This window comes from Fonsecaea monophora (assembly GCF_001642475.1).
Source record: "Fonsecaea monophora strain CBS 269.37 chromosome Unknown Scaff15, whole genome shotgun sequence".
NCBI classification, from domain to species: Eukaryota; Fungi; Ascomycota; class Eurotiomycetes; order Chaetothyriales; family Herpotrichiellaceae; genus Fonsecaea; species Fonsecaea monophora.
Window position 1 is genome coordinate 230,056 of NW_019173946.1, and position 15,887 is coordinate 245,942.

Below are 15,887 nucleotides of genomic sequence, written 5' to 3' on the forward strand. Positions count from 1 at the left end.
GAGGGCTGTCTTGTTGTATTTCTGAGGGATATATGTTCACGCAATGTTTACTATTACCTCGTACTGGATGAGGTCGAGTGTGGAGGTCCCAAACAACTGGAAGCGGGAACAGGCGATCAGTTGGTGCATGATGAGGGGGCGAGCAAAATGCCGAGAATCTTGGCAAGTTTTGCAGAATTGATCAAGCCTCCGAGTCACCAACGAGGAATGAACCTGCAGCAGCCAATCGAGGCTGGGTCCAGGTTCTTTGCCCTTGGAGAGCATTTGGTGCATCTGGAGCCTCTTCTTGATTCTCTCTCGCGCTTGCCCGACGATCCCCATCTATCCACTTGGTACTCGTCTCTCGGCCCTCTCAAACCTATATCCTTCCCTCTCACACCACCACTCGTGCTCTCGCAACTAGAGCCTCTTCTCACTCCGCATGTGAGCCACTGCGTCTTAAAGTGCTCTTTTGGCACTTAGCATGCCGGCCCTCAAGCTCAGAGTTCAAGGCTAATCCTGCGATCCATTCCTTGTCCCTCTACAAGGCTCTCCAAAGGCAAACTCACTTGTCAACCCGCCCTGCCGCTCGTTTTTCTCGCTTTTTCCTGTTCGATATCAATATCAATCAATTTCGAAAGCTCTCATCCACCATCGCACTCGAGGTCAACCGCAGCAGACTAGACGGTCCTCCGAATCCTCCCTGTACTCGGTACAAGTACGATTATCGAATAAGCATATTCCGCAGCTTGAGCGGGCTTTCCCACCTGTCGCAGTCATGGTCGCTCCACCTTCGACTGGTGGTGTTGCACCACCGGCTGCGACTGTGAAGCCATCATCAAACGTTTCGAGAATAAATGGTGCTCCTCCTGCCACCATGGCCACGCCCTCGTTTCCTTACAGCGCCCGCCGTGCAGCACCTCTTGATTTGCGAACCGTTGAGCGCAAAGCCCCCGCCTACACTCGCGATCCCCCTGCGAGAAGGAGACTTCATGACCTACCCGAGGCACCGACTTTCCGGCCTACAGAGGCAGAATTTCGCGATCCGATGGAATATATCCGTAGTATCTCGGACAAGGCCAGCAAGTATGGTATTTGCAAGATAATCCCGCCAGACAACTGGAATCCGGATTTCGCTATTGATACAGAGGTGAGAAGTCAAGGAATGTTGGGTGGAAATGCATGCTGACGTGCTATAGCGCTTCCATTTTCGCACTCGGCGCCAGGAGATAAATCTGGTCGAAGGAGGTGGGATTTCTTCTAATTCCATATGATGCACCTATTCTTACTTGTGTTGCAGGAAACCGCACAAACCTCAACTACCTAGACCAGCTGGCCAAGTTCCACAAACAATATGGTGCACATCTCAACCGGTTTCCCTCGGTCGACAAGCGTCCGCTTGACCTTTATAAACTCAAGAAAGCTGTCGAAGTCAGAGGTGGCTTCGAACGCGTCTGCAAGGACAAGAAGTGGGCCGAAATTGGGAGAGATTTGGGATACAGTGGAAAAATCATGTCGTCGCTATCTACATCGCTCAAGAACTCCTATCAACGATGGTTGCATCCCTACGAGGAATGGCTGAAGTATGCCAAACCCGGCGTTCAACAGCAGCTAGATAGCGAACACGGTGGAGCGTACTCGCCATCGGTCATGCCCCATCAGCCCATGGCCTCCCACGCACCTCCACAGTCTGCTCCTCCCGGCATAGCGACGGATTCTCCAAAGCCCCAACCCGCAAGACCTTTAACTCCACAGGTACAGAACTCTCCTGCACCCTCGCAACCGCAGCCGCCTGTGCCCTCATCAATGCCCCCTGCTGTTCAACCTAGACCAGTCTCATCGTCGGGCTTCACGGCAGTTAACAGTGGCTTCACCGCGGTGAATAGCCCTTCGGGGTTTACGGCCGTCAATACCCTTCCACCTCCCCTTGTGAAGAAAGAGGTCAATGGCGTGCCGCCATCAGTTCAAAGTGCGGCTCCATCCTTCCCCGCCATTAACGGACCTACGATCACGACAATACATTCATCTGGTGGCTCAATACCGAATGGAACCCCAAACCCACTGAAGAGAACATTGAGCCATGATAGTCTTAACGGCGAGTCTGGCTCGGAGGGACTAGACGGTGAAGGAGACGCCGCCAATGGCAGACGAAGCAAGAGGCCAAAAAAGGACGGCATGCCCACGATTCCCGGTAACCACATCCCAGCAATGCGCCCGACAACCCCCCAGGTGCGCACCAAAACGGCACCTCGGAGACATGGCGAGAAATGTGACAAATGCGGCAAATCGGACAACAAGGAGAGCATCCTTGTCTGTGATAGCTGCGATTCAGGCTATCACAAGCATTGTGTTGAGCCACCGTTGAACAATATGCCGGAATATGATTGGCACTGTTCAAAATGCCTGGTCGGGACAAATGACTATGGTTTCGAGGAAGGCAGTATCTACTCCCTGAAGCAATTTCAAGAAAAGGCCAACAACTTCAAAGATAACTACTTTGCCACCCGGATGCCTTTTGACCCTGTTTCCAATACACCGAGAAAGCCAACCGAGGACGATGTCGAACGGGAATTCTGGAGACTCGTTGAAGACATCACGGAGTCGGTCGAAGTCGAGTATGGCGCAGACATTCACTCGACCACTCATGGCAGCGGTTTCCCGACCGTGGAGAAAAACCCTCTCGATCCTTATTCGAAAGACCCTTGGAACTTGAATGTCATGCCTTTCCTCGAAGAGTCGTTGTTTAGACACATAAAAGGTGATATCTCCGGCATGACAGTGCCATGGCTGTATGTGGGGATGTGTTTCTCGACGTTTTGCTGGCACAATGAGGATCACTATGCATATTCGGCAAACTATCAACATTTTGGCGCAACCAAGACGTGGTACGGCATCCCTGGCAAAGATGCGTATCGTTTTGAGGATGCAATGCGCAAAGCAGTACCGGAATTGTTTGAGACACAGCCTGATTTACTCTTTCAGTTGGTCACCATTCTTCCTCCACATCAGCTGAGAAAGGCTGGGGTCGAGGTCTACGCGCTCGACCAACGCGCGGGTCAGTTCGTCATTACATTCCCTCAAGCCTACCATGCCGGATTCAATCATGGTTTCAATTTCAACGAAGCTGTGAATTTCGCCCCCGCCGATTGGGAACCGTTTGGCGAGGCTGGCGTGCAGCGTTTACAGGAATTCCGCCGTCAGCCATGCTTCTCTCATGATGAGCTTCTCTTTACTGCGGCGGCCTCAGATACTACAATCAAGACAGCCAAGTGGCTGGGACCGGCGCTCGAACGAACTCGATCTCGAGAATTGGCTGAGCGCCAAGGTTTTGTGGCAATGCACAAACGACATTTTCCACACGACGACTGCACGTTCGATACGTTAGCTCCTGAACCGTCGGAGACTTGCGGTCTCATCATCAAGATCGAGAATGCGGAGCTTGAAGAGGAAGAGTATCAGTGCTGCTATTGTAAAGCGTTTTCTTACCTTTCACAATTCCGATGTCACCGCAGCGGCAAAGTCACGTGTCTTCTGCATGCCGAAGTGTCTGATTGCTGCTCTGACTCTCCTAGTGAAAGGCTGAGAGGACCCAATCATAGTCTCCTGGTCCGCTACACCAACCAAGAACTGAGCAATATTGTTCAGAAAGTGGTTGACAAAGCGAACGTGCCCGAAGCATGGGAGGCAAAGGTAGAGGCTCTGCTCGCCAACGAAGCTCGACCTGCGCTCAAGTCAATGCATACGCTGCTGTCAGAGGGCGAGAAGATACCATATACCTTGAAAGGACTGGACGATCTGGCCGATTTCGTCAAAAAGTGTGACCAATGGGTGGATGAGGCGAACTTGTACCTCACCAGGAAGCAGCAAAACAGACGAAAAAACGAGAAATCTTGGCGTCGATCTTCGTTGCGGAGTGGCAGACCAGAGGACAAAGACACCGAGCCACAACTCACCGTGGAACGCATGAAGGAGTTGATTGAAGATGGAGAACTGCTCGGGTTCAGCGCACCTCAGCTCGAAAGCTTGAGAGAAAAAGTCACCGTGGTTGATGAATGGCGGGCAAACGTGAACCGCATCCTCACGGGCCAACACCAAGCGTCTTCTGAGGAGTTGGAAGCTTTGCTTGAGGAAGGTCGCGGATTTATGGCTGCTATGCCAGAGCTTACAAACTTGGAGCAAGTTCACGCGCGAACTCACTGGCTTGAAGAGGTCCGACAAGTCCAGAAAGATGTGCAATCAAAGACACTTGACGATTGCAAAGAGCTCTTGAAGCGTGCTTCGGAATTGGAGATCTCGCCACAGATGCCGGAAATCCTATTTCTCACTGAAGTGGTCAGACAAGGTGAGTTCTGGGAGATCAAGGCGAAAGAAGTCATGGCAGCCGAGGATGTCCACTACCCACAGTTGGAGTCGTTGCATTCCCAAGTGCAGAACCAGGTTTTCCCCGTCAACAAGGAGACTCTGGAGCAGATGGATGTCATTCTCGCCAAGAATCGCGAGGCGAAACGTCAGATCATAACACTGGTCGAACGCAGCCATGACCCCGATTTCCGAAAGCGCCCATTGTATGCGCATGTTCGAGATGTCGTCAAGAGCTTTGAGGATCTCAATGGCAAACCTCACGGCGCCTCCGACCTGGAGAAAGAGTTGAGGAGACACGAAGACTGGATGAGACGGGGCAAGAAACTATTTGGCAAGGCCAACGCTCCGCTTCACATCCTCGAACAACACATGAAGTTTGTGGAGGAGAAGAACAACTACTGCTTCGACCTCAATGATACATTCAGGCCACCGGTTGAGCCTGCATCACGAGAAGCCACACCCGTCGAAGGCCAGGAGAAGGGGACGCTTGGGGATGAGGAGAAACCTGTTTTCTGTATCTGTCGTCAACCCGAGGCTGGGCTCATGATCGAGTGCGAAATCTGTCACGATTGGTGAGCAGCAATATTGTCTATTTGTCTGGTTTCGACTAACTTTCATTCAGGTACCACGCAAAGTGCCTCAAGCTCGCCAGAGGAAAAGTCAAGGAATGCGAGATGTTTACCTGTCCTATTTGCGACTGGCGAGTCAAGATTCCCCGCGATGCTGCCCGACCAAAACTCGAAGATCTACAAGCTTGGCAAGATGAAATCCAGGATCTTCCCTTCCAACCAGAGGAGGAGGAGCTCCTCAAGCGAATAATCGACAAAGCGCAGGCATTCCGAGAATTCCTCCTGCGGTATACGACTGGCAGTCAACTTTGTAGGACAATTGAGGAGATGCCAGAAATGCTCTTCTACCTTCGCAAGATTGAGGGCGCAGAAGTTCTTCTTGCCTACGAGACCAATGTATTACGGCAGGAGCTGCACAAATGGCAGCCCATTGCTCCCGAACCACCCCCAATCCTTGACCAGAGCTTGTCGACACGAAAACCCCGACCGACCAAACAGCAGAAGTTGATGAAGGAGCTGGGAGTTGAGAAACCAGAGGACCTTCCACCACACTTGCGGACAAAGACCTACGTGCGGAGAAAGACACAGGAATCATTTGTTACTGGACCTCTACTTCCCAAGCCTTCGACACAGTCACCTTCTGCTCCAGGTTCTGCCGCGAGCCCCAGTCAGAACGGTGGAAGCGGTGAAGGCTCATCCGCTATGCAGAGGCAAGAGTCCGGCGATCATACCGGACCTGGTAGGACGTTCGACCCCGGGTATATATCTGGGTCATCGTTTGCAGAACGTCGACCTTCCCCGTTTTCTCCCCACTCACCGTCACTGTTCAGCCCGACAAGGGAGGCGCCACACGAAGAGCTAAGGGACCCGATGATGCCTACCTTTGGCGGAGGAGACAATTCGGAAGGACGAAACCACGACCCTTCATTTCCAATGTTTCGGTCAGGAACTGGTTTGGGTCTGGATGCCGAAGACGACCTACGAAGCGGCCTCACCAACGCGTCTGCCAGTGCACCCAACTCTGCCCGGGGTGGCTCTCCGGCTGGAGGCGGTGAGTACGACAACATGTTCATGGACATGAGTAACCCAGATGCGGACACGAGTAACGATCCTGTGCCGAGTCTGGAACAAGAGGCCGGTCATGCGAGTGAGGCGCTTGATATGATTCGGACAGCGAGCAACGATTCGGTGAACGACCATGCCGATTTGGAGGATGGGGAGAATGTCTCGAAGCATTTTGACGACTTTATCAATGGAGACGAACAGGGTTGAGAGGGATCTGGGCACCTGGGAGTTCGCGCAAGAGGAAAATATCGATAGCCACCATCAGCACTGGGGTACAGCATGTTTGGCGAGTTACGAAAAGGAGTTGTATGGAACTAGCATGGGGGACTGTGGCAGGGCCTTTGTATTCAGGGTGGCATTGATGTGTACGAACTATCCCATCATCACGACTCATAGAACGACCACTTGATATGGAGGCTTGGTGAGGGACATGGTACGGGCGGTTTCATGGGCAAGAATATGGAGGGAGCTGTATCCTTATGAAGGCGTGTACAAGACCTGAGGCGGAGACAAGGGTCGCGGGTCTCATTGTTGTTAGCCATGCCATCTTCTTGTATCAAGAGATCGTCTTTGTGTGCGTGCACAACCTACTGTAATCCGTAGAATATGGCGGAGAAGCCATTGAGGGATGCGTGGAGGGGCCGCACATCGGCAGTTGAGCATTGGCGTCATTGACCAAATTCAAAAATTCAACTGGCGCTGCCTGGCAAAATGTTGTCGCGGGGCACCTCTTGCTTGCTCACCTACAACAACTTCCCCCGCGACCAGTTTGCAAATTGTCAGGAACTCGACTGCACGGTCTGGGGAGTGGTCTCATCTGCCTCTCTCCTGGAGGGGAATATGAATGTGGCACCGAGAATATATGAGCTGGCCGAAGTTTATCTCAAAAATCCTTGAAGAGTCATCCACGACCTCAGATTGGCTTTGCGCACACGACTGTCGCCATTGACACGCTTGCATTCCTGAGCGGTCGACTGAGCACTATCTGAAGACAAGGCGCAATAACTAGAAAGAACCACCACCACGAACCATGGCCTCTGAACACGATGATCGTCTGCCCACGCTCCTCTCCTCCCTCCAGCCCTCTTCCTACTACTTCTCCCTCGAATTTTTCCCTCCCAAGACATCCTCTGGCTTCTCCAACCTACAAGCACGTCTTGCTCGCATGGCGACGGCCCTGCGCCCTCTATTTGTCACAGTTACCTGGGGTGCAGGCGGTTCTACAGCCACAAAGTCCCTAGAACTAGCCGAAGTATGCCAACGACAAATCGGGCTCACCACAGTGCTGCACTTGACCTGTACGAACATGAAGAGACATATGATTGACGAGGCACTGGAAGGGGCCAAGGAGATTGGGATCAGAAACATTTTGGCCCTGAGGGGAGACCCTCCTCGGGAAGAATACAAGGATGCCACCTCGACGGACGATAGTGAAAGTGGCAGTGGTGGGTCGGGGACAGAGAGCAACCAAGAGTTTACGTGGGCGGTGGACCTGGTACGATACATCCGGCGCAAGCATGGCGACTATTTTGCAGTTGGCGTTGCGGGTTATCCGGAGGGCCATGCAGACGAATCGCACCCAGAGCAGGGGAAACAGAGCGTGGAACATGATCTACCCTATCTTGCCGAGAAAGTCGCAGCGGGTGCCGATTTCATCATGACACAGCTCACCTATGACATTGCAGCTTACGCCGCATATGAGGAGAGGTTGCGAGGGTACACCGACCAAGACGGGAAGAGGTTGTTTGAAAAGATCCCCATCATCCCCGGTCTCATGCCCATCCAGTCCTACCAAATCATCAAACGAATCACCAAGCTCAGCCACGCAAGACTGCCCGAGGACATTTCCGAGCGAATCGAACGTGTGAAGTCGGACGATGAGGCGGTCAAGAAGGTCGGGGTTGACATTCTTTCAGAACTGGTTGAGGAGATGAAGACGTTGACGCAGCCAGAAGGACTGCCTCGAGGTTTCCATTTTTATACTTTGAATCTGGAGAAGAGTGTATCTTTCATCCTAGAGAGAACAGGGCTGATTCCCACAATCTCAAGTGAAGGGAGTGTCGAAGACAAGGATGGGGACTCGGCATCTGATTCAGACGTGGTTGTCGACGACAGCAAGCAAAGTACTCCGGCCATCGTCACGACTGGGCTGGGGGAAGATAGGCACGAAGAGCAACCTTCTGGCTTTGTGCGACGAAGGAGAAGTTCTGTCAACGCACAGCCCCACAACCGTGTGATAACCGATCGGAGATCTGAACCCCGAACAGAATCTCGTCGACCTGACCCAGACAGTGACCCTCCTGGACTGGGACCCAATCCGAATTTGAAATTGACATCTCAACATTTAGCGACAGACCGTGGGACTGGAATTCCTGCCGCATCTCCCACCCGGCAGCATAGCTTGCTCATATCGGAAGGACAAGGCTCTTTAGGGCGCGAAGCGACGTGGGACGATTTTCCTAATGGGCGTTGGGGCCCTTCACACTCGCCTGCGTTTGGGGAGATTGATGGCTACGGACCGAGTCTGAAAGTCAGTCCGCTGATGGCGAGGAAGTTGTGGGGCTATCCGAGGAGCAGACAAGATGTGACGGAACTGTTTAGACGCCACGTATTGGGGGAGCTAGCGGCCGTGCCGTGGAGTGATGACATCGATCCCGATCTCGTTTCGCCCGGAGGGGGATCTGCCGATGGCTCTACGATTTCCAGCGCGCTCCGTGCTGAGACAGACGTGATTCGGGCAGAGCTGATATCCCTCATCAGTCGCCAGAATTATTGGACGCTTGCCTCTCAACCCGCCGTCGACGGCGCGCCCTCTTCTGATCCTGTGTTTGGCTGGGGTCCTCCAGGCGAAGGATTTGTCTTTCAAAAGGCGTTTGTCGAGTTCTTCTGTGGGCGAGATGAGTGGGAGGATAAGCTGCGGCCACGCCTGATGAAGCACGGGAGCGACGTGTTGGGCTGGATGAAGACCGATGCCGAGGGATTATTTGAAAGCAGTGAGCTTGTAGCTCGGGACCAAGCTCGGAACCAGAAGACACGGGCAGCCGCAGATACCGAGAAAGAAAACTCCAAACCAGCCTCTGTTTCACCAGGTGCAGATCAGAAAGTCGCTACTTCAACCTCGACTTCCTCGCCAACGAATACGGTCAACGCAGTGACCTGGGGCGTGTTCCCTTCGCGCGAAATCTTGACGCCGACCATCATCGAGGCTGAATCGTTTCGTGCCTGGGCACAAGAAGCGTACGCGATATGGAACGAATGGAAGCGATGCTTTCCCCGAGGAAGCCCAGAGAGCGTGTTTTTGGAGAAGATGGGAAAGGATAATGTCTTGGTGAATGTGGTTGGCCAGGGGTTCCGCGGTGGACATAACGGTGGCAAGGGAGAAGGGGGGCGACTATGGAGGATATTGCTGGGCGAGGATGGAGATGACAAGACTTAGTGTGAGGGTGGCCAGAGGACAGTACCTGGTAATATGGGGAAGAGAGACATGCGAGGTTGTCATCGTTCGCCTGCCAGCGGTGACGAGGTTTTGTCCCAGTCAAGACGGATCCCTCTGCATAGTCTGTATCTGCCACAGCTTCAACGATCAGTTTGAGATACTTTCCAATCATTTCACGTTAGAAGTGATACGGGAAAGTAGCTGATGTAACTCGACAGCCCCTGACAAGGTGCAGCCTTGTAATTAACACCGCAGCCTCGCCAACTACCCTGCAATGCGTTCAAGTAAATCAGTACATTCCAGCCTCGTACCGCTGGTCCCCTGGGCACGAACCCTTTCATAGACCCCATCCCGCCAACGATGTTCAGTTCGCTTCTAACCAATTACTCGCAAAGGCTCCATCACGTTTTCTGCCTGGGCATAATTACTTGATAGTTATTATTATTCCAGGTAGATCCAGCCTGATCCGGACGGTAGACCAACTTGACTAGTCCGGAATCTAATTCTCAGAGCCTCGGCTGAAGATCAGTGACCTTATCGCTTAATACTTGTAGTTACCCGAAACGCCGAGCGCGTCCCACCAGATACCAGGACCCGCATCAACATCAACACCAGCGACCTTAGATGAGAAAAAACCCTTGTGGCTAGATGGACAATACCGCATACTCGAGTCGATAACGATCAAAGTGTCCCGTTGTCCTGTGAGCGGGTGAGACTTTACCAGCCAGGAGACAAGATGGCAGGTGTTGGAGCGGATGCGGACGCGGACGTGGATGCCGCCCTCGCGAGTCCCTCGGATATGGACGAGACGGAACAAGATGTCGTTGATCCGATGTTCAAGGCAGACCCAGATGCAGACATCGACGCAGATGCAGAGGCAGACGCAGACGCAGTTACAGACGCAGATCCAGATGAACCTCCGTTGCCAGAGACGGGGCCAGGGACAACAGGAGCAAAGGCAAAGGCAAAGGCCAAAAGTGACAGTGGCAGTGGCAGTGATGACATTGCCGTGCGCTTGAACAAGTATGTACCTCGTAGATTGTATTGATTTTTCATCAGCGGTACTCGCCTACCGTTTGAGAGAGGGGGGGGGGAAAGAATCTCCAGGGCTGACACCAAGGACTTAAAAGACTGATCTCGACGACGGCCGGGCTGGGCTCGCTGCTCGCGACCATCAACTTCTCGGCAAACCTCGCGATATACCTCTCGGTGCGACTTCCGGTGTGGTGGTCTGCGCTGGTCTCTCGATATGTGACGCGCACACGACGGAGGCACGGACAGGGACAGCGGGTGCCCGTTGCCATTGCCGCCGCCGTTGCCGCCATCGCCGCCACGACACCTCCTGTACTCACCTCGCTCGCGTCCCTCGCCTCGCTCATCTCCGACTGGCGCAAGTCGCAACGCCTCACGGGTCTCATCCCGCTCTACACGCGCCTCCGCCTCCTCATGTCCACGACCAACCCGGCCATCCAGGCCCTGGACCCCGTCCTGCGCGGCCTCTTCTTCGTCCAGTGCCACGCGTACATCGTCTTCCAGGCCGTCGAGAACCTGTGCCACTTGCACAGTAAAGGGCTCTTGCCCGCGTCGGCGTCGTCGCTGGTCGAGAGGCGCGGCGGCTTCGCGCGCTGGGCCGTCTGGAGTTACCGCGCGTGGTGTCTGGGCGTGGTGACTAATTTTCTCCGGTTGGCGAGGGAGGCGGACCTGGTGAGGAGGCGGGAGGGGGGGAGAAGGAGGAGGAGGAGGAACAGGCAGAGTATTAGTCGACATGGAGAGGGCGGTGGAAGGCCAGATGGTGACGGACATGAAGAGGGAGAGGGAGACGGGGAGGAGGGTGAAGCCGCCACCGAAGAGTTTTATCGCAAGTTTTGGAACGAACTCCTCATCTCGGCGTGTTGGTTCCCGATCGCCCTGCACATCAGCCTTCCCCCGAAGGGTATTCGCGGCATGAACCAGGGCATCTCTTCGACGTTGAGTCTGGTGGCGACTGTCATGGGCTTGCGGAGTCATTGGCGGGCTACGGCGGCTTAGAATGTCGAGTGAGCCAATATTGAAAACCTGGGATCTGGGATCTGAGATCGAGATTTGAGGCTGTGGATTACGTGGGTGGTTCTAATCATCATAGGCCGGATTTGGTGCATGACAGCAAGCTATACATATATAGACAGATATAGAAGGGACATGTAGATTTGGCCTCTCTCACCTAGTAGGTAAGTAGGACGGGACTTGATACTACCGTGGGTAGGCTAGGGGAAAGAGTGAATGATATACCCAAGTACATCGCTATATAGGTATAGGTAGTCTTGTAGTGCTTGACGAGGCGAGGTATAACATTCTTTGCGATCGCCAGCTTCATTTTCTTCTTGAACCAGAAGAAGAGAGGCAATACACGCCCTTGGCGAATCTGTACGTACTTTGAAATAACAAAATTCTGGGCAATGCGATTTCTTTGTACCATGTCTAAATTGGCTGTGTTAAGGGGTAATAGATGTTGATCGAACCAACCTCCCAACCAGCCAGTCAGCCAGTCAGCTAGTTCCTAACATGACCAGTCTAGGTAGGTATCAGTAATAGATATCAGAACAATCTTTTTCCAGTAAACACGCGTATCTGGTGAGCTCGGTTCAAAAGACTTTGCTCAGAATGCCATCTCCTCACCCCGCTTCCACTCCATCAGAATCAGCTTTCGGCTATATCTCGACGTTGTTGTGCGGGATACGGGGATACGTTTCTGTCTCGTTTGCCGGTGGATTTGGGGTTTGCTTCGAAGGTTCTTCTCCAAATGGCCTTCTGTCCACGGTAGTAAACATGCCTATAGTTTCTTGGAAGGATACAAAAGTGCTTGTCAGGCTCGGTAATGCCGATGTAGGTTGTTGAAGTTCTCTTTCACACTACTACACACAGGGTATTTCGACCAGAGAAATCTTTCTTTACACAAACCTTCAGAACCCAGACATAAGGACCTAGACAATGACGTCCACAAGTACCGTAGGTGTGGATGGCCACCTCTTCCCCGTCCCCCCCGGCGCGGTCGCAAACTTCTGGATCGTCGACACGACCGGCACCATCGAGGGCCTCGGCGCCGACCACCTGGTGAAACCGAGCCTGCCGACCTTCCACACGTTCCCCAAAGTCCCGAGCTGGTCGTTTTTGATCGAGACCACCGTCTCAGGGAAGACGAGGAAGGTGCTCTTCGACCTCGGCGTGCCCAAGGACGTCTATGCCATGCCGCCCGTGGTTTCTGGGAGGTTGAAAACGTTCGGGTGGAAGGTCGAGGTGCCCAAGACGACGGCCGAGGTTTTGCTCGAGAGTGCCGGCTCAGAGGGGGGAGGGTTGCGGTTGGAGGACATCGAGGCTGTGGTTTGGAGGTAAGTCATCGAGCCCATCGTGAACGACTGATAATTCTTAGGGAGAAAGTTGTCAAGGAACTAATATCACCGCTGTCTAGTCATTGGCACTGGGATCATCAAGGCGACGTCCAGCCTTTTCCCCCAACTACGGACCTGATCGTCGGACCGGGCTTCAGCAAAGCATTCCTCCCAGCGTATCCAGCGGGTCCTCAGTCGCCGATACGGCAGACAGATTTGGAGTAAGTCCACCCACCGTCCAGACCACAAGGGTCGCTCTACCGAAAGTACTAAACCCCTCGTCTACTGGCAGTGGTCGACGCTTGCGCGAGATCGACTTTGACAACACACCCACCGTACAGGTCGGCCAGATCCGCGCCCTCGACTACTTTGGCGACGGCTCCTTTTACCTGCTCGACACGCCCGGCCACGCCATCGGCCACCTGGGCGGTCTCGTCCGCACCACGTCGAACCCCGACACGTTTGCCTTTCTGGGAGGCGACCTGACGCACCACGGCGGCGAGCTCCGGCCCTCGAAACACCTGAGCTTGTCTTCAGCCGCGGCATCCGTCGCCGCGGAACATTCCAGCGAGGGTCTGGGCACCGTGACGCTCCAGAGTCTCGAGACGCTCCAGACGTCGCGCGGCCGCGCCGTCGACCAAGCCTTCTTCGACCCCGTGCTCACCAGCGACTTTGACGAGGCGCTGCGCACCATCGCTCGCGCACAGGACGCCGACGCCCAGGACAACGTCTGGTTCGTCGCCGCGCACGACGACACCATCGCCGGCGTGGTCGATCTCTACCCCAAGCGGGCCAACGCGTGGAAGGCCCGCGGGTGGCGCGAGAAGACCATGTGGACGTTTCTGAGGGATTTCCGCGGCGCGTTGCAAGGGGGGCAGTGTCCGGGGCATGTTTGAGCTCGTAATCAAACTGTTCTCATTGTATGGAAGGAGGTGAGTATTGGAGTCAAGAGGAAGAGGGTCTCAGGTGTAGCGTGGGGAGGAGAATCCAAACTCCTGGGTTGAGATGGCGTGGATGGTCAGAGATGGTTCGTGTAGTCGGGGACATGTAGCGCATGCTGCAATATTTGTTATCGTATGATATGATACAACATGGCCGCCAGGGAGGGGGCAATAGTGATCAACCCTCTAGATCAAAACTCGACCCAGCATATCCGAGTATGGAGGTGTCCATTTACCGAAACGGAGCCACTGCCGCTCACTACATAAAGAGACAATCCATAGCCGAGACCCATAACATTCATACATGCATACGCACCTGTATATCAATCAATGTTCTGCCCGCACCCGAAAACCGAATCTATTGGAGTCGAACCGGATGGGAGTGTGGGGGAGATGATCCCGTTATTCCATAGCCCGACACGGGTCATTCAGCGAATCCAGTAAATAGCCTTGCCGTTGTTTGGAGAAAAAGCATTCTGTGTCCGAGGTAAAATAGATTGTAATTTGTATTTGCATCTATGTACCTTCGACATCGCACCGCGCGGTAAAGAAATAGAAGTGTCTGGCTGGCTCCCGACCGAGACTAAGAAGCAACCAAGCACCGGCCAACATCTTCCATTTTGATATTGATTGGAGACAAACCCAACAAGATGGGAAGGCTAGACGGCAAAGTCATGATTGTGACGGGGTCAGGATCGGGGTTTGGCAGGGGAGTGAGTTTCTTACCTACCTACCTACACTCTCATTGCCTTTGTCTTCTGCTTGTCCTTGTACTTTTGCTCTCCCTCCCCCCCCCCCCCCTCCTCCCAGCGGGAGAAATCCTATTCTGACAATACACCAATGTAATGTCTGAAGATCGTCCAAAAAGCCCTCTCTGAAGGCGCCCTTGTCCTCGGCATCGACATCAACCAGCCCGGCAACAACGCGACTCTCAACTCCCTTCCCACCAACCTCTCACCAAATTTTTGCCCATTCACAGGAAGCGTCTCGCACGAACAGACATGGCACGACGCCCTCCATTTGTCTCGCGAGAAATTCTCCGCCCTGCCCGACACGGTGGTCAACTGCGCGGGCTACGTGCACCTGGGCGCCGACGCGCACGCCGTGCCCGAGGACGACTTTGACCGCGTCTGGCAGGTCAATGTGAAGCCGCTGTACCTGACGGTGAAGGTGGTGGTGCCGTGCTGGATCGCCGGCAAAGTGGCGGGCCATGTCATCAACATTGGGAGTATTGGGTCGAGGAGGCCGAGGGCCAGCACCATCTGGTACACGGCGAGTAAGGGCGCTTTGGATACGGTGCGTGCGTATCAGTTACTGTCTTTTCCTGTCCGGTCTTTGTCCAGTGCCCACGGTTTTCTCTGAAACCCAGGTTGTTTTGGATGGGTAGTAATTGCCCAAGGGAAGAACAAATGATGTGATGGTGACTTTGAGTTGACTGACCGAGTGGTGATTGAGAGGGATTCCAGGCAACCGAGGGTCTCGCCGGCGCGTATGCCAAAGACCGAATCCGCTTTAATATCGTGAGACCGTCGTTTGGGAACACACCCATGTCAGTAACGAGGCCTTTTTCTTTCTTCTTCTCTTGGAAGGAAGGAGGAGGGGGGCGATTATCAAGTCTTTTTCAAGAGCCCGAACAGACCAAGAGCTGAACATCCTCTCCCTCTCCCTCACCCTCGTTTTACCTTACTATGTAACTAACCTTTTTCTATTTGTGTTGATTGATATACAGGGCCCCCCGCGTCCTCGGAAAAGTCGACTCTGCCTTCACAGAAGAGGACGAAGAAGGACGAGCCAAACGCCTCGCGACCCTCCCGCTCGGCCGGCTCTGCGAACCCGAAGACGTCGCCAACATGACGGCTTTTTTGGCCTCGGATGAAGCGAGATATATCACGTACGTTGTGTTCTCTCCTCCTAGGCCCTCCATCTTCCTCTCTCGCCTGAAAAAGGATAAACATGGTCACAACCGATGAAAAATTGCTCGGGACGACTGACTGACTGGCTGACTCGCTCTCTGGCTGACTCTGGATGGGGATATACAGTGGCGCCGGATTCAACGTCGACGGCGGAAGATATGTCTCTTGACCGACAACCCATGGTCCTCCTCCTTGGAGCTCTGGACCCAGATCCCGGGGAAACTCGGAACTAATACATCAGTGATCATGGTGCCGGC

The 15,887-nt window shown here is 53.8% G+C and overlaps 5 protein-coding genes across 5 annotated transcripts; all 5 read left to right on the forward strand.

The window, feature by feature from the left end:
* Positions 1 to 757: 757 nt before the first annotated feature.
* Positions 758 to 6,182, forward strand: AYO21_03187 (hypothetical protein; the record flags this gene model as incomplete). Its single annotated transcript, XM_022653161.1, has 4 exons — positions 758 to 1,129; positions 1,179 to 1,227; positions 1,280 to 4,913; positions 4,964 to 6,182. The coding sequence occupies 4 exons, from the start codon at positions 758 to 760 to the stop codon at positions 6,180 to 6,182; spliced, it is 5,274 nt and encodes a 1,757-aa protein (XP_022514554.1).
* Positions 6,183 to 7,005: 823 nt separating this feature from the next.
* AYO21_03188 (hypothetical protein) lies at positions 7,006 to 9,411 on the forward strand (the record flags this gene model as incomplete). The annotated part of the gene is made up of 1 exon (XM_022653162.1): positions 7,006 to 9,411. The coding sequence occupies one exon, from the start codon at positions 7,006 to 7,008 to the stop codon at positions 9,409 to 9,411; it is 2,406 nt and encodes an 801-aa protein (XP_022514555.1).
* A 736-nt stretch (positions 9,412 to 10,147) lies between these two features.
* AYO21_03189 (hypothetical protein) lies at positions 10,148 to 11,439 on the forward strand (the record flags this gene model as incomplete). The annotated part of the gene is made up of 2 exons (XM_022653163.1): positions 10,148 to 10,434; positions 10,542 to 11,439. 2 exons carry the CDS (start codon positions 10,148 to 10,150, stop codon positions 11,437 to 11,439), a joined length of 1,185 nt encoding a protein of 394 aa, XP_022514556.1.
* Positions 11,440 to 12,378: 939 nt separating this feature from the next.
* On the forward strand, positions 12,379 to 13,672 carry AYO21_03190 (hypothetical protein; the record flags this gene model as incomplete). Its single annotated transcript, XM_022653164.1, has 3 exons — positions 12,379 to 12,776; positions 12,818 to 12,997; positions 13,069 to 13,672. The coding sequence occupies 3 exons, from the start codon at positions 12,379 to 12,381 to the stop codon at positions 13,670 to 13,672; spliced, it is 1,182 nt and encodes a 393-aa protein (XP_022514557.1).
* A 695-nt stretch (positions 13,673 to 14,367) lies between these two features.
* Positions 14,368 to 15,687, forward strand: AYO21_03191 (hypothetical protein; the record flags this gene model as incomplete). Its single annotated transcript, XM_022653165.1, has 4 exons — positions 14,368 to 14,430; positions 14,573 to 15,013; positions 15,184 to 15,266; positions 15,447 to 15,687. 4 exons carry the CDS (start codon positions 14,368 to 14,370, stop codon positions 15,685 to 15,687), a joined length of 828 nt encoding a protein of 275 aa, XP_022514558.1.
* Positions 15,688 to 15,887: the final 200 nt, after the last annotated feature.